At 29.3% G+C, this 24,573-nt stretch overlaps 3 protein-coding genes across 8 annotated transcripts in view; all 3 read left to right on the top strand.

Annotated features, from left to right (window-relative positions):
* Positions 1–3,616, top strand: part of LOC127070636 (probable serine/threonine-protein kinase kinX) — a 17,989-nt gene extending 14,373 nt beyond the window's left edge. For 3 of the 4 annotated variants that reach the window (XM_051008846.1, XM_051008847.1, XM_051008848.1), the window contains 3 exons: positions 1–166; positions 251–356; positions 1,783–3,616. The exon at positions 1–166 is cut by the window's left edge and continues 38 nt beyond it. In XM_051008846.1, coding sequence (XP_050864803.1) covers positions 1–166; positions 251–356; positions 1,783–3,398 — 1,888 coding nt within the window. In that variant the 3' untranslated portion in view covers positions 3,399–3,616. Of the gene's footprint in view, positions 167–250; positions 357–812; positions 889–1,782 lie in introns of all 4 variants that reach the window. The other variant, XR_007784592.1, reaches the window with a different exon arrangement.
* Positions 3,617–4,689: 1,073 nt separating this feature from the next.
* Positions 4,690–10,121, top strand: LOC127070639 (transcription elongation factor SPT5-like). Its single transcript, XM_051008858.1, has 11 exons — positions 4,690–4,995; positions 5,143–5,231; positions 5,651–5,906; positions 5,997–6,229; positions 6,317–6,815; positions 7,012–7,363; positions 7,451–8,037; positions 8,133–8,491; positions 8,580–8,981; positions 9,111–9,286; positions 9,368–10,121. Exons 1-11 carry the CDS (start codon positions 4,826–4,828, stop codon positions 9,602–9,604), a joined length of 3,360 nt encoding a protein of 1,119 aa, XP_050864815.1. The 5' UTR covers positions 4,690–4,825; the 3' UTR covers positions 9,605–10,121.
* A 7,573-nt stretch (positions 10,122–17,694) lies between these two features.
* The window catches only part of LOC127070638 (tyrosine-protein kinase transmembrane receptor Ror), a 286,547-nt gene continuing 279,668 nt past the window's right edge, over positions 17,695–24,573 (top strand). The window contains exons 1-2 of one of the 3 annotated variants that reach the window (XM_051008854.1): positions 17,695–18,270; positions 18,717–19,556. In XM_051008854.1, the coding sequence (XP_050864811.1) occupies positions 19,484–19,556 (73 nt within the window). In that variant the 5' untranslated portion in view covers positions 17,695–18,270; positions 18,717–19,483. Of the gene's footprint in view, positions 19,557–24,573 lie in introns of all 3 variants that reach the window. The other 2 variants (XM_051008855.1, XM_051008853.1) reach the window with 2 other exon arrangements.

The raw sequence follows: 24,573 nt of genomic DNA on the forward strand, positions 1-24,573 counted from the left end.
TGAACCAAGAAGTGCAGAACAAATTGCTTTAGAGGAACACATGAGGAAACAAAGTTGGGAACAAGGTCAAATTGATTATATGGGTCGTGACAGTTTTGATAATATATGGAAAAAAATTTGTGAAACGCTTTCTCTTGCTCCAAGCCAACCTAAGACAACTACTGAAGTAAACACGAATTGCTTTAGAAAACTCTCCATAACAAGTATTTGTTACTCGAGTATTCTATTTCTTATATAATATTATTTTTAGGATGAGATCGAAAATGAAAAAACAGAAGAACTGGATGCAACTAAAAAAGCGAGTACTGATTTAATGCCTAAATCTTTAGGCAGTGATGATATTAATAGCCTAGCAGGTATGTTTAATATTCAAAATAATATTACTTAAAATGTTAGATATATGAGTTAAATATAAAAAGTATAGATATATTAAAATTTTTCGATATGGAAATATAATGATCGAAAATTTATGCAACGGGATTTCTAAAATATTCGTACAAAAAGATAAAGTTGCATGAAAGAAGGCATAAAGATAATTGCAAGGAAATTTTGATATGCTCGTAATTTATATCATTAACAGTGTCTCAAATATGCTTTGCCTTTCTGTTTGTTTCTTTTTTCTATTTAATACAGCATGTGCTATAAAAAAAAATTTACAAAAATAATAAGAAATATTACAGAAGATATAAATATTATATAGAAGAAACGAGATAATGAATATTGATTTGTAAGCTTACATTTGTTTGGTCAAAGAAGTACAATACGAAGAATGGATTGTAATACAATTAATCAAGTTTGAGTGTTTAAAACAGGAACAGAGGACAGCAACTAACAGACCATGGCACCATAGCATTGCTGCGTCTTGTTTTGTCGTTATGCTTTACTGGGGTAAATATTCCAAGTGCTCACACTAATCGTGACAACAATATTGGCCTTATATAATATATATTCATTTTTCATAGTTAATTTTTTTTTACATTTCTCGTTAAATATCATTTAATTTTTTATCATAAATCATAAATTTTCATATTCTTATTTTCTTTTTCCATAGTACTGACAATATAATGGAGATACAGGAACGTAGTTTCTTTTCATTTAGAATAAAAAGACCACTTAAAAAGTCATTAACGCTATGGGAGTATAAAAACAGCAAATAGCAATTTTTATATTTCTTTAAATAACAGCACGTCGTAAAATGCTTATTTAATTTAAATGGCTTTTCTTTAAACGGGAGAAAGCAAACTAGTCAGTAAACAGTGCTTAATATAACACGCTCAATATATACTACATTTTATTAAAAAGAAAAAAGGAAACACTTTATAACTTTTTTTTTATTATATAAAGAATCAACATTTTGTTTCAATGCTTTATATGCTTTAATATAACATAGATTATTATTGTTTAATTATCTATTTTCAATAATCATTCATAATTTCATTCTCATGAATCAGTATCATAAGCTTTCAATAATTAATACAAAATATTACTAAATTTGTATTACTTTATCAATAGACTACTATTGCACATATACATACACACATAAAAGTTACAGAAAAGTAGTTAATAAAACGCATAATATAAAAAGAATTAAGTGAAAGAATTACAATATTCTTCATTTATATTTTCTAATTTAATTAGAAGAAAAATTGTTTATGTGATACAACAAAACTAGTAAATTTTGAAGCGAAAAGATTGTAATATATAGAAATAAATATCTACTTTTCTGTAAACCAAAGATTAAAATTCATGTGAATTTATGTAAATTATTTATGTTCTCTTTAGCTGAAACAACTAGTGATCTGAGCGTAAAACAATCTTTGATCTGTAAATTTCCTAAGGATGATATTTCGCAACAAGAATCTATTGATACATCTCAAATAATTACAAAAGATGAATCCGTTAATATTGATATACAACAAAGTTCCGCTGTACATGAAGAAGTTGATTCGAAAAAAGTATTGGTTGACACAGATTCTAAAGAACAATTATCACAATCAGAAAAAGAGAATGTTTCTGAAGCAGATGCAGAATTACCTCTAATACAAACTACTAAAGAGATCTGCGCAGAAACAACTACAGGTTTAATCTCCTCATCTTCTGATCAAACAAAGATTGTAAAAGAAACTGTATTAATAGATCCAATACAAGATACGACTGTTACAGAAGAATTTGATAGAAAAGCAGTTCAAGAGGAAAAAGTTGATATTCAAACGTGTGTGGACAAAGTAGAAGAATTGAGTATTGAACAAGATACAAAATGTTCTTCCGCATGTGCTTCTGAAATTATACTTACTAATCCTGTACCCATACAAGTTGCAGAATCTGTTTTACAAACAGAGCCAAAAGAATCTGTTTCGCAAGATCTAAAACTAATAACAGAAGAAGTTATTTCCTCTACAATTGCACCACTTCAAGAATCTGTTGTGGCTTTTTCCGAAACACCAGTTGAATTAACTGATAGAACACAATTATGCGATCCGACTTTACTGGTATCCTCCAACGAAGCTGCTAATATAATAGATCCAAATACAACTTCAAGCATAAGTCAAAATGGAGATACTGTTGTTAATGGGTCTACGATTAAATTGGACGAAAGTGAGTCATTATTAGCACGATCTGTAATTAAGCAGGTAGTAGAAGAAATTCAAAGTCCACAAAAAGAAGAAAGCCAATCACAAAAGACTGAAACGTTAAGTGAACAGTCGAATGTAACAGAGAGTTCACAAACTAAACAAGAAGAAGAAGAAGAAGAGAGAACTGAAACTGTTGAAACAAAAAAAGAAACAGAAGATCTAAGTGCTGTAACAGAATCAAAAGTAGAACAATCAGAAGATGCGCAAATAGTTGAGGGAGCTGCAACAGTAGTGGAAACATTGGAATCTTCTTTGGAGTCTACGCCAATAGAATGTCCAATTAGGCCTACTAGAACTAAAGAAATATCTATTCCTTCTACACCGACTGTAACAAAACCTACTCCTCCAACTAGTCCTGTAGATGCCAGTACGCAGGATGTAGAAAGTCAAGGAAAGACTGTTAAAAAATCTACAAAAAAGGTTACTAAAAAATCAACCTCAGAAAGCGATTCAGCAGATCGAGCTGATACTGAGGCTGCTGAAAAGAAGACTGCAAAAAAAGTGGTTAAGAAGGTTGTGAAGAAGCCAAAAGAAAGTCAGGAAGAAGGCGGAGAAAGCTCTAGCTCTACTGATAAACCTAAAAAGACTGCAAAAAGCACAAAGAAAATTACAAAACCTTTACAAAGTTTAGAAACTGATGCATCTATTCCTGAAACACCACCGCCTGGTAGTTCTGATGCACCAATTCCCCCAAAGAGAAAAGTTAAAGCTTCTACATCCAATAAACCTGCATCTACTGCTTCTAAATCTGATACAGGATCATGATGGGTATAACGAATTGACAATAATGTTTTGAAATATTTGCAGAATTATATGCTAAATATGGCATTCTATAAACTAAAAGGGGTGATAATCGCTAGTCTATTATGATTTTTGATATTTTTAAAAAATTATAATCTATCTAACAAAAATCGAAACACCTGATGCTGTATACCTTAAAATTACTATCTATCAATACATTTATTTGTTATGCTTTGCGTCTATTTATACATTGTATTACTCATCTCTTTTTTTTTTTTTTCCAAGAAATATTATTTACTACAGAATGAAAAATACAGCATTTGCTTTTTGTAGTTCACCTCTATCTATTTTGTTAAGGTCTAATAATTTGTAATTATTATTTGATTACAAACTTTTTATTATTATTATTTTTATTATTATTATTATTATTATTATTATTATTATTATTATTATTATTATTATTTTCTAAATGAATATTTTATATTCACAATCAGTTTTGATATCCAAAAGATATATTTTGCTAGTTGCGATTCATTGTAATGTTCATAACATAAACATGTAAGCCAAATTAAATAATGATCAATCGCAAGAATGTTAAACAACGAATAATGTTTGTTGTATTTTTTTAACTAGTCGAACAGCTTACAGATGATATTTTCTTATTAACACTGTACATGATATTCTCAACTATGAATAGTTATGCACAGAAAACATTGTATCACAATGTTCTTGTTAATATTTATATATATATGTGTATATATATATATATATATATATATATATATATATATATATATATATTCATAATCTAATAACGTCATTATATATTCATTGCATTGCATCATCTTATATTCATGTTACCAAATGAATCAAGAATGAATTGTATTTAACTAATTAAGATATTTTTATTGAAATTTGAAGTAATGTATATTTATATGTTATTGCTCTAACTCAATAAAGAATCCATCAAAAATCAATTATCATAAATGATTATTTAAAATATTTATCATAATACTAGTAATAATTAAAACAACGTATAAATTTCTACTTATATGGCGTATCTATGAAATAATTCATCAATGCACGAGGGATTCGATCATTGACAAATTTTTCTATAGATACGTAAATTATTAAATTACTTTATTTAACGTATAATTATGAAAATATTAATAATGAAATAGAATCATTGAATTACTTATTTCATAGAATATTTTTTCGTTTTGATTCATTTTCGAATATTTAACTGCGACGATTTTGATTGGTTGTAATGTTGGTACTCCTGGTGATAGATTTTATTATGTTGTCAGTACTTATTTCTAGTAAAAGCAATAAACGTAACCTTCGGTATATGTGTTTTGCTTGGATTCCATCGATATTACTTTGTATACGTGGAATTAATATTTATTTCTTCTCTATGAGAATAATTATTTCGTTTAAGTAAAAAAAGAAAAATGTCCGAATCAGAAGGAAGTAATTTTTCCGATAACGAAAGTGATCGTGGCGGTGGAGGTAGTGAAAGCGATCAAGAAGAAAATCGTAGCGTTTCACGAAGTAGAAGCCCTTCCAGATCTCCTTCGAGGAGTCCGTCTAGATCTCGATCTCGTTCTAGATCAGGATCAGGGTAAGTCGTTTGTATTTTTTCTTTTTAATTGTTTCTCCTTCTTTTTTTTTTATTTTTCCTCTTTTATTTTTACTTTTGAATTTTTTAATTTTTAAGTTCCATATTGTTTCAATTTTTTCTTTGTATTCATCCCCTTTGAATATTTAGGTCAGATGATGGAGATGCGAAAGCTGACGAAGCTGAAGAAGTTAGATCTGGCGACGAAGAAGCGGTGGAACCTGAAGAAGAACCAGAAGGTAAAATATTTGGAGTATCTGCATTATCGAATAATACTTAGATTGTTCTGTCGTTAGCAGGCCAATCGAAAATATTTTTGTTTGGTGTTATAGATTTCGTTTTTATCTGTTGTTACGTAGTTCTAAGAGATATTTAAAAATGATTATGATAGATCTTTTGTCGATTCTTTTCTTTATTTCTTTCTTTTTTTTTTTTTAATTTTCAAAATTATCCTCAGTTTTTTTTTATAAGTAAATATATAATTTCTTTACATCTAACTTTTAACAGATATTGAGATGAATTTGACGAGTGTTATAACATTCAAAAAATATCATGATCGATTGTACGGTCTTATAAATAAGATATATGTTATATTATTGTTATGTATGATAGATATATTGTTTAAGAAATGAAATAAACATGTTTTTTATAACTATAGGTGAAGATCTGGATGGCAGTAGCGAATATGACGAAGAGGAAGAGGAAGAAGACGATGATAGACCTAGAAAGAAAAAGAAAAAAGACAGATTCGGTGGATTTATCATTGATGAAGCTGAAGTAGATGACGAAGTTGAAGATGATGAAGAATGGGAAGAAGGAGCTCAAGAAATTGGTATTGTAGGGAACGAAGTTGATGAATTAGGACCTACCGCAAGAGAAATTGAAGGAAGACGTAGAGGCACTAATCTTTGGGAGTAAGTTTTAATATATACTATATTAGAAAGTGGCGATTACATATATTTTATAATTAATACTTATTCCTTGTTACAATTAATTTGTATTAGTTCACAAAAAGAAGATGAAATAGAAGAATATTTGAGGAAAAAGTATGCGGATGAATCTGCAGCTGCTCGTCACTTTGGCGATGGAGGTGAAGAGATGAGCGATGAAATAACGCAACAAACTTTACTACCCGGAGTTAAAGATCCAAATCTTTGGATGATAAAATGTCGTATTGGAGAAGAAAGAGCAACCGTACTTTTATTGATGCGGAAGTTTATTACGTATCAATTCTCTGGTATTTATATATTCCTTTTATTTGTTTTAAATTCTAATATAATTAATTATAATTTCTTAATAAATTTCATTTATATTTTTCTCGTAGGAGAACCACTCCAAATTAAATCGGTTGTTGTACCTGAAGGTGTGAAAGGATATATTTATATAGAAGCCTACAAACAACCGCACATAAAGGCTGCTATCGAAAATGTAGGAAATTTAAGAATGGGTATATGGAAACAACAGATGGTACCGATTAAGGAAATGACTGATGTATTAAGAGTCGTCAAAGAACAAACAGGATTAAAAGCTAAACAATGGGTCAGATTAAAAAGAGGCATTTATAAAGACGATATAGCACAGGTGGATTATGTTGACTTAGCGCAGAATCAAGTGCATTTAAAACTACTGCCAAGAATAGATTATACACGGCCACGTGGTGCTTTAAGAACGGCACAAAGCGAATCCGAAGCTTTGAAAAGAAGAAAGAAGAGAAGACCGCCTGCAAAACCATTTGATCCTGAAGCAATTCGAGCTATCGGAGGAGAAGTTACCAGTGATGGAGATTTCTTAATTTTCGAAGGCAATAGATATAGTAGAAAAGGGTAATTAAATATTTTAATTAATTAATTAATTAATAATCCTTTTATTAAGGAATAATAATAATTAATTTTTAAAAATTAATAACAATAAAAAAATAACTATATTTTCTTGTATTAATTAATAATCCTCTTATTAAGGAATAATAATGATATAATTAATTAATATTATATATAATCTTTTTAAAATTGTATTTTTCAGATTCCTGTACAAGAATTTCACAACGAGTGCTATTATAGCAGAAGGTGTTAAGCCATCTCTTTCCGAATTGGAAAGATTCGAAGAAGCACCAGAAGGTGTCGAGATAGATTTAAGTGGAACTCCGGCAACAGGAGTACCAGCTGGAAAAGAGGATCAAGCGGTGACACATTCCTTCAGTAACGGGGATAATGTCGAAGTATGCGAGGGTGAATTGATAAATTTGCAAGGAAAGATCGTTTCGATAGATGGAAATATGATAATGGTTATGCCAAAACATGAAGAGTTGAAGGAAGCATTAGAATTTCAAGCAACAGAATTGAGAAAGTACTTTACAATGGGCGATCATGTTAAAGTACGTATACGTTGTTGCTTTCATATAAACGAATAAATATAAAAATTATAATTTACAATTAATCTATTACATGTTGTAAAATTAAAGGTAGTAGCTGGACGATACGAAGGTGACACAGGTTTAATAGTTAGAGTGGAACAAAACAGAGTAGTTTTGTTTTCTGATTTATCGATGCACGAATTGGAAGTTTTACCAAGGGATTTACAATTATGTTCGGATATGGCAACCGGTGTCGATAGTTTAGGCCAGTTTCAATGGGGTGATTTAGTTCAACTCGATGCCCAAACGGTCGGTGTTATAGTTCGTTTAGAACGTGAAAATTTTCATGTTCTTTCCATGCACGGTAAAGTGATAGAAGCCAGACCGCAGGGTTTAACGAAACGTCGAGAGAATAGAAACGCGGTGGCATTGGATTCTCAACAAAATCCGATACAAAAGAAAGATATTGTTAAAGTGGTGGACGGGCCACATGCTGGTAGAGGAGGTGAAATAAAACATCTCTATAGAAGTTTTGCATTTCTACATTCACGAATGTTCGTTGACAATGGAGGCATATTCGTATGTAAAACGAGACATTTACAACTTTCCGGTGGAAATAAATCGGCTATTACGTCTATGTCACCAATCTCTGGTTTTATGTCACCAAGAATTGCCTCTCCGATGCATCCCAGTGGGTTGGTATCATATATTTGCTTTCTAGTATTTATTTATTTATTTATTTTCAATCTATAATCAATATACGAGTAATTCTATTTTCTTCTTTTTGTAGAGGTGGAATGGGACGAGGAGGTGGTGGAGGTGGTAGAGGTAGAGGTCGCGGTGGAGGTACAAGAAGAGACAGAGAGTTGATAGGAACGACTATAAAAATAACTGGTGGACCTTATAAAGGAAACGTAGGCATAGTTAAAGATGCTACGGAAACTACAGCACGCGTGGAACTACACTCAACTTGTCAAACGATATCCGTCGACAGATCACACATAGCAAACGTTGGTGTACCTACAAAGGATGGTGGTTTCAGTAGTTACAGTCGTACACCAGCGTATACGGCCGGTGGACAAACACCAATGTACGCGAGAGACGGATCCAAAACTCCTATGCATGGATCTCAAACGCCTATGTACGAAAGTAAGTATCATTTAGCAATAATTGATTATTTTTTTCATCCCTCTTCAGACGTCTATGATATTTAGAAATGATTATATTTCTATTACAGATGGTTCACGTACGCCTCATTATGGTTCTATGACGCCATCTCACGATGGTTCAAGGACACCAGGTCAATCAGGTGCTTGGGATCCTACAATCACCAATACACCAGCGAGAACAAACGACTTCGATGGTTATGGCATGGAAGAAGCTGGTTCACCGGGATACGTATCTGGTTATCCTTCTACTGGTGGTCCGTTTACACCTCAAACACCTGGTACTATGTATGGATCGGAACAAAGTTTCAGTACTTATCAACCTAGTCCAAGTCCAGCGGGTAGTGCGACAGCTAGTCCAAGTCCTACGGGTTACGTTGCTACACCGTCACCAAGTGGAACTGGATATACAACGAGTCCTCATGGAGCATTCGCTACTCCATCACCGATGGGTTACAGTCCTATGACACCAGGTGAGACGATAGATACTTTATTTAATAAGTTATAAATTTCTCATGAAACAGTAACATGTTGTTGTTGTTGTTTGTGGTGGTACTGTAGGTTCTTTTTTTGTTTTTAAATTATGCGTTTGTATCTTTTAGGAGTAGCAGGAAGTCCGTATAATCCACAAACTCCTGGAGCAGGTTTAGATAGCGGAGTTGGGTCTGGTATGATTGGTAACACTGAATGGCACACAACAGATATTGAAGTACGTATTCGTGGTTCTCATCCTGATCCAGCACTCGCAGGACAGCAAGGTGTTATACGAGGAATTTCTGTATGTATTAAACAACTTTTCATTTTAATTATCATAAATAAATATATTTATTTTAATAAAATTTTTATTTGTTAACATAAGGCTGGAATGTGTGCCGTGTTTCTACCCGTCGAAGACAGAGTTGTAAATTTAGTTTGCGATCAATTGGAACCTGTAGTACCTTCGAGAGGAGATCGAGTAAAAGTGATAGTTGGCGAGGAACGAGAAGCTGTTGGAACTTTACTCTCTATCGACAATCAAGAAGGTGTCGTCAAATTGAATACCGACGAAGTTAAGATGTTGCATTTACGATTTTTATGTAAAATGAAGTCGTCCTAATCGACTAAATTTACATCTTTATGTAAAGTTAAAAAAGTGTAACACTTACTTCGAAATATTTTTCATTATTATGAATGTTTAACGAATTAAACTCTAATCTTTGCTAAGATATACTGTGATATGGAATAATTGACAAATGTATAAACATAAGTATTATATATATATATACATTATATATATATGCATGTGTATACATATATATATATAAATATAGAGGTTTCATGTTCTTAAATAGATATAGGTTCGTCAGTTTTTTCTTTTTTCTTTTTTTTTTTTTATATATATATATATATATAAATGTCTTCGATTTCAATCAAAAATACGAAGTTCGTCGCGTTGAGAAAAATGGACGACGAGATCATGACGGAAGGGCTAAAGGAATCGAAAAGGCCATTGAACGATTTTTGAAAGAAGAAATTTAATTGAAAAGTTATTTGAAAAAAAAGGAAAAAAAAAAAAGTAAAATCATACGGGTAAACACTTGAGATTTGTCCATACGGAGCATGAAACCACATTCTCCATGGTTTCTTCTGATACTTGTAATGAGTATAACCTCTAACAAACAAAGGTATTTGCATAATTTACATATGCAATTTAAAAAAAGAAAAGGAAAAAAAAAGGTATAAAACGTATCACCTAATGTCTTCAAAAACATATTTACGAATCGTATTATTATTATTATTATTATTATTATTATTATTATTATTATTATTATTACTACTACTACTACTACTACTACTACTACTACTACTACTACTACTACACTACTACTACTACTACTACTACAATTATTATTATTACTATTACTATTATTATTAAGTATCGCTTAAAATTTGTCGAAATAAATAATAATGTAAAAATCATATTGTCCGAATAAAAGTCGAGAAATAATAATAATAAACAAAAAATAAAAGAAAAGAAAAGAAAAATTATCAAGGAAGACATTGTACGAGGATCCTTTAATCTTCTCGTTACTTCTGTAGTACTATTATTCCATTTATAAATATACCTGTATTATTAATATAGAACAAAAGGCAACAAAGTTTTGAGGAACAACGAGAACATTGGTACGGTATTGTTTGAGAAAGGCGATTACATGAAACGTTGTTGGACCAGCGAGGAATTTACAATTTTGAATAGTCGACGTATGTTTCAAGATATTTTACCGAAGGTAAAGAGAAAGAGAAAAAGAAAAATATCTAGAACAAATTCACGACGAGACGTTAATCAAATTAACTGGGTTGACGACTTAACGTTATAGTTATTATTAACTATCTATAACATTTTTTTTTATTAGGTGAAGGTCATCGATTATCAGAACGACCAATACATAGCATTGTTAATGGATTACTTTCATATTTGTCTCGATTCCGTACGAATACTTTCGATAGGAAAAACTAAACACTTGATGTTAAAAGCTTTGGCCGATGCAATGGGTGGTTATTTGCGAGCTTACATATTACCATTTACAAAACAATCGTATTACGCAGGGAACATCAAGTATCATAACGCAAAAAAATTATTCGAGCTTTACGAAGAGTTAAAAGATTTTCTTCATACGAATGGGAATGGTTGGTCAAAGTCAACCGGTGAAATTACACCGTTTAAAACGACGCCAATTGTAACGACACCGTCGGAATCGTTCGTAGCTTGTAATGGATTAATCACATATCCTATTCGTGACGATAAAAATAATCGTCATCTTCAACAAAGATTTGCTCATAGAAAGAAGAAACGATATATCTATCGATTAAGATCGAGGAGATATTTGCCTGCAGGTATTTTATTTTATATATATATATATTCTTTTTTTTTGTATGATTTTATTACATTATTACATATTTTTTATATTACATTTTTTATTATAATTTCTCTTTATCTATACTAAAAAATTAATTGACTTCAAATTATAAAGTATAGTACTGATACATTAGTATGTAATATACTGAATGCAATTTATAAAATTTGAAGAAGAAAAAGAAAATATTCTAAACTTTCTATAATCAATATTTTTTCTTTTGTCTCTATTAAAAAAGTATTTCATATAAAATTATAATATTACTGGTGCACTAGTATAATTATGCTACACTAAGTATGATTATTATTTGAAAAAAATGTAGTATTATAAATTCTTTATAGTCAAAATTTTGTCTTTTATGTCTATTAAAAAATTATTTCATATATAATTATTGTATTATTGATACACTAGTGTAATTATACTGTGCTAAGTATCATTGATATTTGAAGAAAAGAAAAGATATAAAAAAAAAAAAAAAACAACTTTCTATGACTCAAATTTCTCTTTCGTATTTACTAAAAAATTATTTCCTGTCGAATTACGATATTACTGATAAACTAATATAATATATTAAGTACAAGTTGTATTTGAAAAAGAAGATCTTAAAAACTTCGGATATGAAGAGAAAATAAAAGAAAAAATAATAACAATAATAAAAACAATAATACAAATAAAATAATAAAATCAATAATAATAATAATAATAATACAAATAATAATAAAATAAAATTTAAAAACAAAAAAAAGATATATATATATATATTTGTGTGTATGCGTAAACTTTAAAGTTACATAACGTTACAGAGAGATAGTAATATATTTAATAATATATCTTTTTTTTTTCTTTTTTTCTTTTATTTTAAGGATACAACGATGATTCTAATATGGACGAAGAATCAACGATCGTTCCAATTCCTTTTTTGGACGATGAAACTGAACCGAACAGGTTTGTTTTTAACTTAATCCTCAAATACGTATTGTCGAATGTATCAAGTTTATTCATCTCGTGTTAATAATTGAATAATATTCTTCTATACATAGTATCGCCGTACCATTCAAATCGAACAGCCTTCAGTCTTTACATTCCGAACGATCGGCGTTCGTTCTCGTTAAATATTACATTGCCAGCGTGAAGTGTATCGTATCGAGGTCGAAAACAAAAGACGCCCTGGATAATTTCAATAGAAACTTCTTCTCTTGGCTGCAGCAATCAGTACGTTGTGAGTTTTTCTAACATTTTATTTCATTAAAATCGAGAACACGACGATAATTAAATATTATTTTACGTGATATAGGTAAGACGACATTTGAACGATGAAAAATGGTATCCAGCATTCGGTGGAGTTTTGAGAGTAATTTTTTCATTGGAAGAAACAGGTACAATAAATAAATAAATAAATATATATATATATAATATATTTTATATAATAAATTTATATATATTATAATATGATATATATATAATATAATATTATAATTATATATTTATATATAATATTATATATATAATAATATATATAACATATATAATAATAAATGTGTGTGTATATGTATTTAAATCTTTTTCATATATATATAGATAGATCGTCGTATATATATAGAACGAATAGTATTTGTTTTTTCAGAAGGAACTATGAAAATCAAAAGTGGTTCTTATCAAGTTATGCCGAAAATGGAGATCGAACACAACAGTGTGCCAATTGATGACATACCACCTCTTTATAAGGGTAACTCAATAAAATTATATAAAATTTTTACGTATATATATTACGTATATATATAAAAATTTACGTATATATATATATATATATATATATATATATATATTAATATACATACATAAATTTATATGTATATAATCTAAAGATATAATTCTATATATATAGATAATGAACTTATAACGTTTGGAACTACCGAGTTGATTATAATCGCTGTAGTAAGCGCATTATTAGTCTGGTTGTTGGTTGGTTTGAGTCTAGTTTGCTACAGATATCTCAGCAGACATTCGGAGGAATGTTCACCATGTGAATCTCCAAACACACCGTAAGTTAATACGTTACGTTAAGGAACGTCCGTATTTTTTTATTAAACAAAATTTTATTAACAAAGTAAATTGAAATTATTTTCATTTCTATTTAATCGATCAATATTTTATTTTTATTAATTAATCGTAAATATTTACAACAAACACAAATAACTCGTCGCAAATATAATATGTATGCGTATATGAATATTTTGATTAGTATTTATAATAAAATATCAGTACGCTCGTAGTGATCGATATAAATAATTAAGTTTCGAAATTGAGTTTCGGTCGCGTCTAGGTTTATTATAAATATCGATCATCCATTTTATACAATATCAACGAATCATTAAATTTTAATTATAATGTTAATAGTTTTTGTATTAATCACTTTAATATAGACAATTTATTTCGATATTTCGTTTATAAATGTTGATTAAAAATGTTGAAAAAACCAATGAATAGTGCAAACCGATTGTTTTTATAGGGTCGCAGTGCTCTACGAAAATACTGATTATTCTAAATGTGAGAGGGGCTTCTCGAAAACAATTGTCCCGATGGGACCAATAGAAAAACTAAAGGAGTGGTATAAAAACAAGTTCGGACAATGTCCTGGTGGTTGTCAGGATCGATACGACGAGGAACGTTGTTTAGCCGCTATTAGTTACACCAGCAAAGACACAGTATCTGGAAGCAGAATTTGCCAGTGAGATTAGAAACAAAAAAATAATTAAAAAAGAGAAAAAAGAAAAGGAACAATACAAATTATCGATAAATAAATTAAGATATATCATTTAAATATACGCTTTAATTTGTTTTAGGAGGAAAAAGTACGTGAAATCTACCTCGGCATCACCTTCGAGTTCTCCGGTAGAACGAACGATATTCAGGGTAAGTATCATAAATTTTTAATAAATATATATATATTTTTTTGGTTGATTATATATTAAGGTACAGTTGAATATTTCGTTTATAAAAAAAAAAGAATAAGTTTTATTGATTTCATTCGTCCAAATATTTTAAGATTACGAAATATAAAACAAACTAATTTTCTTTTATTATATTATAATTGTTCTTAATTTTTTGCATGATACGTAACTCTGTGTTTTTAATTAATTAAATATTTTGATCAATCATTTATGAAAAGTTAAGTAAACAAGTATATGTCAAAAGTTAATAATTAACGAGATATATAGCATATACAATACTTACATACGTATTTTCAAATGTAAATCTTAATGTAGATTTTAAGAGGCCATGAAAAAATAAAAAGTATTATACGAAACAATCTAACAGCAAGTTTAGTTATTGCCTTGCTAAGACTGTTAATTAAAAAGAAAAAAAGAAAAAAACTTTAAGATTAATTTCTAATAACAAAACTAGTAATAGTTAATTTTAATTCGATAAATATTTATTATTTTCTTTAATGCATAATCGACATATTGTAATCATTTTTCTTTTCACATTTTCTAACATTCTCGACGTTTTTCGATTAACAAAGTTTATAATGTTCCATTCTTATTATTAATTATTAATCATTAACTTTATATCTATACTTGTTTAATGATATTTTAAAGTTAAATTAATTAAATTAATTAAATTAATTAAACAAATCTATGATGTTGCATAAGAAAAATTTTTAATCATATAAATCAAACGACTTAAAGTCGATCGTTTCATTTTGTATTACTTAAAATATTTGTGAAATCATAAAAGAAACTTTAATAAATAATATATTATTTAACATTAATATATAAACTTTAATAAATATATATATATTACTTTTTTTAATGCTTCCAACAAAAAAAATATTCAACTTGGTCCTTAATTTATAATTAAACTTTACACAAGGTGTAACAAAATTATGCTACGAAACTTCAGGAATGAATTTCTCATATATACAAAAACAAAAAAAAGAATTTATCAAATTAGATTATTTTTATATAAGATTTTTAAATAGATTCTTATGATTACAATGTACGCCATTTTACGTTTATTCGTATACTGAAATTATGATACATTATGCTGACATTTCCTTACATGAAATGTTAAAAAAAATCTTGTTCAGATCACAGACCATTCATAGAGTTTTGAACAGGCTAGAAAATACGCTTACTTGCGATTAAATTATGGTAATTCATTCGCGGTTGTTAAAAATATTCAATAAAACAAAAAATTCAATAATTATAGTCTAATAGTTCAACGTGACCAATCAGAAAACGTAAATGAAATAATCACGTATTCAGCATAAATATTTAAGACCTCAATTATTGGCTGTCGAACGATAGTTGATTGTTGAATATAGAAACGAGTTTTCATAGATCATAGATCATTTTCATAGATCAAACTGTATACGATTTGTGTACGAACTTTCCATCAGAAAGATATTATAACAATTGAAAGATATGTTCTTGATTTGATCATATATATATATATATATATATATATATATATATATATATATATATATGCAATATCAAATAACAGTTATCCTGGAAAAACATACAATTTTTTTTTTTATTTTTTTTCGAAATAATTTTTGAAATTTATTATAATAAACGGCACAAATTTATGGTTGCATCAAATAGTTTTTTATTCTCAACATTTGTATACAATGGTATATATTAATTAAAAAAAAACATGCGAATTATCTATGTCAGTATTTTTTCCATAGTCATATAATTTAATTTCATTCAACTTAAAATAATAAGTCAAAGTTTTTTCTTCTTTCGCGCCATTTATTTAATTTAAAATTTACATTTAAATGATTTCATTTCGCAAACATATGGAATCTTTTAATATAAACGAAAACGTTAAATTTATTGATTTTTTTTCTTTCTTTTTTTCTCTATACAAGTTATCCATTTTTGAAATACGTAACAACGTTCGTATATATATATATATATATATATATATATATATAAAGAAAAAATTGATATATATTGTCAATCAGTATAAAAATTGAGATTAAATATGACGATATCAACGGTAACTTTTCAATCGACCTGTGTCGTATAATTTTTATTTATTTCTTTTTATTCCTTTTCCTTCTCTCTTTTTTTAATCGATATTTTTAGGAAATACACATATATATCTTCCGACTTTGTGCCAAACGTAAATCAGTGCAACGCGAAAATATATATATGTACGTACGTACGTTCCCAATTCCGAATACTACACATTTGTGTTCAAGAATACCGTGTCAGAAACGTATGAGCCATTTTCACCATTCGAATCGTACGCATACGTAACATTGCGAACAAGTTACAAAATAAAGAACTTGGTCGATGAACGATTCGAAAAAACCAAGCGATTTCAATTAGTCAATATCGTAACAACCATCGAAACAGAATAGTTATTAAGATCATTGTGATGATTAAAAAGAAAAAAAAAATATTGAGTGCATCCCTTATTACAAGAACATCGTAAAAAAAAATATATATATATATTCAAAAAATTTCTTAGACATATTAAAAAGAGAGAATCTCCTTTTGCCGAATGATTTTTCAATCTTATTTAATATGCGATTAAATATTTGCATTTTTGCAAATTTATTAATATTAATATATGTTATTATTTGTATTATTAATATATATTAATGTTTACAAATTTTGATATAAAAGAAAAAAAGAAGTTTTCTAGAATCAATTAGATATCAATCTAGATATCAATTAATTAAAATTGCATTAAAACTTCGGGTCCCTCGAAGGTTATATTCGTCAGTGTTTGATTTCTAAGAAAATTATCTTTCGATGAGAACGTTCATTTGTTTCAACGAATTTCATTGGTCGAAATGTAACGACTAAATTCATACGCACTTGGATATTAGCTTGAATCTAACGGTCGATATTAAACGTACGATATAACCTAATTGTGAGATCGTACTTGAACAAAATTATTACTTGGAAATTAAACGTTTTCGAAAAAAATCATTATCTATAGAATCAATTTTTATTTATTTATTTATTTATTTATGTGTACGATCTCTATTTATGTATCTTCATTTCTGAACGTTTATCGCATAATTTGGTTACACCCTGTATCATTATAAATGTAAGGATTTGATCGAGGAGAAGATACGAGAGATAGTTATTGCATTTTTCTTTTTCTTTTATTTCTCTTTTTCTTTTCTCAGCAAAGCGTTTGCTACAGTTCCGATGCATCTAGCACGATGTCCGAGGTACCAGGAAAACGAAGAAGATAATTAATTACGATAATTAATGAAACACATCGTATTTTTAGCAGTATAATTTTGATCAATATAGATGTACTTCGTATAGACCGAATACAAACGTAGATCTTTTTTATAGAAAAAAAAAAAAAGAAAGAAAGAAAGAAAAGAAAAAAAAGTCACCGAGAAAAAAAAATGACGATCGTCGCGATTAGTACCGCTAATTTCGAACGTCAGTGGGTGCTCGTTATCGCGTTTTTCGAAAAGAGAGAAAAAAAAAGGAAAAAGAGATTGAACAACGAGAAAAACGAAATAAACGAAAACAAACGAATAAAGGGAAAAACAAATACGGCAAAGATCAACGTGTATTACACGATTCAACTGCAACTTGTTGCGAGCATTAAAGAAGAGAGGAAGGGATCGAAAGTAACGAACACCGGCGTTGCTATTGGTCGAGACGGAGAAGGATAGAAGAGCGAGAAGGATATAGAGAGCGCGAGAGAGAGAGAGAGGGTGAGAAGCTGCGCGAACTGGATGCGCCATCTTGAATTAATCGAGCAGTAGAACCAGCGGAGGGGATGTCAGTCTCGTGCAGCACATCGTTGGTGGTGCATCGTACGGTTTTACTTTTATTACGAGAAAGAAACTGGATAAGAGTCTCGTGCGTTCTATTCGGTAATAGACAATTTTTTCCTTTCGATCGTTGTCCAAACAGAAAGAAAGAGAGATAGAGAGAAAATAGAAAAAAAAGAAGGACAGATATCGTTTCGATATATTTGTGCGATGCTTCGTCGTCTTCGTCAAAAATTAACCTTCGAAGTTGATCGACGTCGAAAATTGAACCGATATTTCGAATCGAATCGAATCGTGCTCGTCCAAGTTTCTTCCAATAATAATTGAACGATATTCTTGTGTGAATTCTTTTTCAAGTGAAACAAAATTTATATTATAACGTGTTTCGGACCTTATACGTAATATCGTTCGTATTCGTGGACACGAAAATTTCGACGTTTCTTTTTTGTTTTCTCTCTCTCTCTCTCTCTCTCTCTCTCTCTCTCTCTCTCTCTCTCTCTTTCTCTCTTATAAGAGTTGGAAACATTTGAAATTTTGGCGGGTAATAGAACGATTTCGAACGTTGAAAGAAGCACGATGGATGACCGGCCTGTCAACGTTCGTCGAAATATTTCGATTCGTTTCAACGAAGAATAATTTCGACAAGTACGTATATATAATTCTTGAAACAATAAAAATTTCTAACGATAAGTAAATAATCGTGAAGTGCGGGAGGAGAGACGTATCGAACTTTTTTCATTCGAATAAGCGCGGAAGCCCGCGCGAAACATTTGAAAGTGTACGGTTTGGCGCGTTTTCTAAAGAGAACGTAGGAAGGACATTGATCGCGTATCAACGGCGGTTGGCGTACGTCTTTTGTTTTACCAAATTACGCATTTACGATATTTTTCGAAGAAAACAGAAAAAACTGAAAAAGGACAAGGACAATGTTTCGACGAATGTTTTTATAAATTAACAACAACGTCGTTACGTAATCGTCTTAACTCATTCGTGTCATATTCTTTTATTTATTTATTTATTTATTTTTTTTTTTAACTTTTTTGTGGTTCCTATCCTTAAACGATCCTTAAACGTTCGCGTGGCGTGCGTGTGCGTGTGTCGTGTGTAATTGTGCTAATCGAATCGCGTTGGTGATCGTACGTGTGTCGTGTGTGTGCGTGAGTGCGTGTATGTTCGGCCCGGAAAAAAAAAGAGAGTAAAAAAGGACAAAGAAGAAAATAAAAGTAACTGAAGTTTTGTCACAAGTAAGACAAGCGTACACATCTACGCGTACACATACATAAATACGTTGTAGCCAAGAACAGTAGCGCGCAACATGGAAGCTGGCGATTCCAGGAAACTGTCTCTTCTACTATGCCTTCTTCTTATTTTCTCGAACGTCTTACAAGGTAAGTAACCGTCATTTTCTTTTTTTTTTTTTTTATTTTATTCTTCGACTCTTTAGTCATTACTGTTTTTCTCTTCTTTTCTTCTTTTTTTTTTTTTCTCTGGGAAACCGATACCAACGTCCCTCTTTATGTACAATTAGTATATTGTACAAGATTTTCGTACATGATGGGTAAATAAGTATATATTTATCTCGCAACTGAGTGACGAGCGAAATTGTATCTAAACATTTTTTCAGGGAAACAATTCTTTTTTTTTCTTTTTTTTTTGTTTTTTAATTTTTTTTTATTTTCTGCGAACCAATATCAATATGTGTGTGTTAGTATAGAGGATTTTCGTCCATGGGTAAACAAATATCTTGCAACTGAATGAAATTGCAAGAAAATTTGTTTAAAAAAATATTTCTTTTTCTTTTTTTTTTCTTTTTTTTTTGTGAAACCTATACCATGTACGTTTGTTAGTATAAAGGATTTTTATCTACAAATGCGTAGAAAAATATCTCGTAACTGTTTGTAACAGAAGCTTGCAAGAAAGTTTATTAAAAAGCTTAATATTTATAAAAAAAAAAAAAAAACAATATTATTAAAAAACTTTTAATATTAATAAAATTTGTACGGCCTTGAGCCTCGCACGAAGGGCGCGTGATTTGCTTTCTTTTTTTTTGTTTTCTTTATTTTCTTTTTTGTTCTTTTTTTTTCGAATTATGTGAAAATCGATATTCGTTATTTCTTTTTTTTTTTGTATATTCATATAGTAGGTGCAATTTGCAATCAATATTACATCTTGTAAAAAATGTGCATCATGAATATATAGCTTACGAGATAAACGACGTGATTAACGACTGACAGATTCATATTATTTTTCATACTGGACTGTAATTCATACTCGAGACAATACATATTCCATACAAACTAAAAATCGATTCACACAAAAAAAATATATATATACGCGTTCGACGAGTGTTTTTCAAATTGCGCTATAACGAATCAATCGTTCTGATATTCAAAATGTCGATTATCTTGTAAACGATGCAATAGCAATTTTTTTTCATCGCGTACAATCTTGCTTGCAAATGATCGTTTTACTATGTAAATATGCAACAAGAAAGAAAAAACGACAACAAATAAAAAAAAAAGTATTATAAATTCATTTAAAAGTAAACTGATTTAATGGAATTAAGTTATAAATCCGTTTGAAGAGAAAAAGAAAAAAAAAAGAAGAGAAAAGAAATTGAGGTTAACTTTCGTATCTCGCAAAGATCACGATTCAAAAAAAAAGAAAAAAGGAGAGATAAGAAACAAAAAAAAAACAAAAGAACGACTTTAACACGCGTTTTTTTATAGATGTATTCTCAGGTCTGACAAAATTTCTTATATTAATAAAAATTTTTTTGTAAAATCGATCGATGTTGAGATATTTTCTCATTCGGACATATATAGACGGTACACCCTGTATGTGTATATACATGTATATATATATATATATATGTATAAATATATATATGTACGTGCGTATGCGGAGGTGGAGGAGACTTGTTTCGACCTGTTTGACATTCGCATCTCGTATGTACTTTACGTATATGGTAGGTACATATGTACATATGTAAATCGAAATAATAACATTGATAATTCGACTAAACCCGTTATTTCCGTTTTCTTAATATATTTTTCTTTCTTTTTTTTTGTTTATTCTCTCTCTCTCTCTCTCTCTCTCTCTCTCTCTCTCTCTCTTTTTTCTCTTTCTCCTTTTACTGTCGTTTTTTGTAAAATCCATGACAGAAATCATTTTTACAAATGATTCATTATTATCGTTAGATCTCTAAATAAATTTAATCGTAATATCTCGTTTGAAGGAAGGTATATTAGTATCGTGAATGTATCTACGTACGAATGAACGAATGAACTAAACGAAATAAAACAAAACAAAACGAAACGAAACGAAACGATTTATTATCAAATATATCGTGTATCCTCTTTACATGGCGTGTAGTAACGAGTTAAAACGTTCTCGCTAATGGCGTAGGATAATTAAGTGAAAATGTACAGGGCTCTCGATTAAAAGTAATTTCGTTCGAGGACATTAGCCAAATAATTGAGCTTTAAGCGTGCTGTTTGAAAATGAAATGCTGGTTTTTGATACGTATATATATATATGTGTGTGTGTATGTAGAATTATATATACATGTATATATACAAGCTTGGTTAATAACTATTACCACGTCAAATATTATCATTATTTATTTTTTTGATTTTATAGATGGTTATTGCGATATAATTCATATATAATGCGTGTATCTATATATACAAAAAAGGAGAAATAATAAAATTGGGAATATGTAATTCACTTCTGAATTATTTTATTCTTTTTTCTTCTATCTTTTTTTTTTTTTTTTTTTTTTTTTTAACCAAATGAAATAGATGATGATGATGATGATGATGATGATAATAAAAGAGGATTCTTGTAGTTGCGTGAATTACTGCGACTTTTTTTTTTAAATATTTTGCGAATTAATCATTTTTCGACGTTTTATTCTTCAATATATTTTTCTTTTCCTTGACTTCAAATTGACAAGAGGAATTGATTCATAAATATATAAATGTACGTGTGTGTGTGTGTATATATATATATGTATGTATATATCTATATATAGTTTCTTGCAGTTGCGTGAATTACGACAAGACCTTTTTTTCAAAATACTTTATGAATTAATCATTTTTCGACATTTTACACTTTAATATATATATTTTTTTTACTCCAAATGACACGAGAAGTCAATTTATAAAAAAATAAAAATGTAGCTTCTTGCAGTTGCGTGAATTACGACAAGACATTTTTTTTCAAAATACTTTATCAATTAATCATTTTTTGACATTTTACTCTCCAATATATATACACACATACACACACACATTTTTTTCTACTTCAAATGATCCGAGAAATCAATTTATAAAAAAAGAAAATAAAATAAAAATATAGCTTCTTGCAGTTCCGTGAATTACGGCAAGATATTTTTTTCCAAATATTTTACGAATTAATCATTTTTCAGTGCTACGCTCTCCAATACTTCTTTTTATTCAAATATATATATATATTTTTTTCTTTTTCTTCGTCAAAAATATTTGACAAAGAATGAATCCATAAAAGGAAAACAAAAAAAAAATGAGAATGTTTAAAAAAAACAAAGTATTGATTTTCAAATCTCGTAAGAAAAAAAAAAAAAGAGAGAAAAGAAAAGAAAAATTATCAGAAGAAAACAAATTTCTCCGTCATCAAACGTATCTCTTAAAATAGTTCAACTTTGTCTTAAACATTTTTCTTTAATTATTTTTTTGTAATCAAATCAAAAATAACAAAGATATTTGAGGTTTAGCCTATGTGTGTAATGCGTGAGAGAAAGAGAGAGAAGGAGTATATGTATATATATACGTACATGCACTCACACATTCTACATGCTCGAATAACGTCTGTTTTGATACAGAAACGTAACTCTTTGTTGTAACACGTTTGAATAGCCCGCGCTTACAAGCTCGCAGACACTTTTTCGATATCGACAGCTGTCGTTGATTCAGTTAACACAAACATAGAACAAGTGAGAGAGAGAGAGAGAGAGAGAGAGAGAGAGAGAGAGAGAGAGAGAGAGAGAGAGAGAGAGAGAGAGAGAGAGAGAGAGAGAAATATCGTAGTTACGAACGTTAAACAAAAGTGCATTATTGTAATAGAAACAAATATGCATTTAATTAGATTTTATACAGTTTTTTCATTCTGCTCTTTGATTCATTTGATTTTTTTTTTTCGACGAAAATATTTTTTCGCGTTCTCAAATCGCGAAGAAAATCGCTTTATCGACTGTTGTAATGCATAGTTAGGAAAATATTTTCGAAACTATTCTACGAACGGAACTGCGCCATTGTAATAAATTGTTGAAATATTTAATAAAGAAAATTATACGTCAAAAATATTATTAGCTGAACGATAACGAATATATATATCCATACGTGCATGTATATATATATATATATATATATATATATATATATATATATATATATACGTCCATATACATTCATACGTGCATGTATGTATATGTATATATGTATATATATATATATATATAATATGCATATATATGTGCTTAGTTCGCGAATACGTTTATCGTATAAAAGAATTTTTGAATATTTTGTTCGTTTTCAACATAGTATTCATTACGATTATTCGTATCTATCTCTTTCAAAAGTCGAGAGAGAGAGAGAGAGATAGAGATAGATAAAGAGAGGAGAGAGCTTCCTACAAACTTCTGTCCCAGTTTTCTACGAAGTTCTCGGTCAAAAGTTTGTTTTAGATAAACGTTTAACCAAAGCGTTATAAGCGAAACGAGAACATCGTTGGCTGTTATTCTATTCACGAGATAGATATATCTATCTATCTATGTAGAACGACGGATATGTGATATATATGTAGTATAGGTGTGTACGTGCGTGTATATGAATACATATATGTATATACGTATATATGAACGTATGTATTTTAATTCAACATTCTATTGAATTTTTTTGTATGACTTTTCGTTTTGAGGTTAAACCTTCGTTCTAAGGTAGAAAAATAAATAGACACGAAAAAGAGAGAGAGAAAGAGAGAGAGAGAGAGAGAGAATAGAATAGGATAGAAAAGAAATATTTGTCTATCATTGAATATGTAAATTCAATGTTTTTCTTGATCGTTTTAAATAGAAATTCAAATATTCAAGTGATTTCTTAAAAACATTACGAATATACTTTAGGTCTGTTACTTTTGTTGATAAACTTTCTTAGATATCGAATAAAATAAATACAGTGAGTGAGTGAGTATATGTGTATGTGTGTGCGTGAGAAAGAGAGAGAGAGAGAGAGAGAGAGAGAGAGAGAGAGAGAGAGAGAGAGAGAGAGAGAGAGAGAGAGAGTCACTTAAAATTCACACGTGTGTTTCTTCTCTTTTTCTCGTATACTCTTGAAACTCTTGATACACAATGGAAGGAAATCGTAA

The sequence above is a fragment of the Vespula vulgaris genome, chromosome 19 (assembly GCF_905475345.1).
Source record: "Vespula vulgaris chromosome 19, iyVesVulg1.1, whole genome shotgun sequence".
Classification (NCBI taxonomy): Eukaryota; Metazoa; Arthropoda; class Insecta; order Hymenoptera; family Vespidae; genus Vespula; species Vespula vulgaris.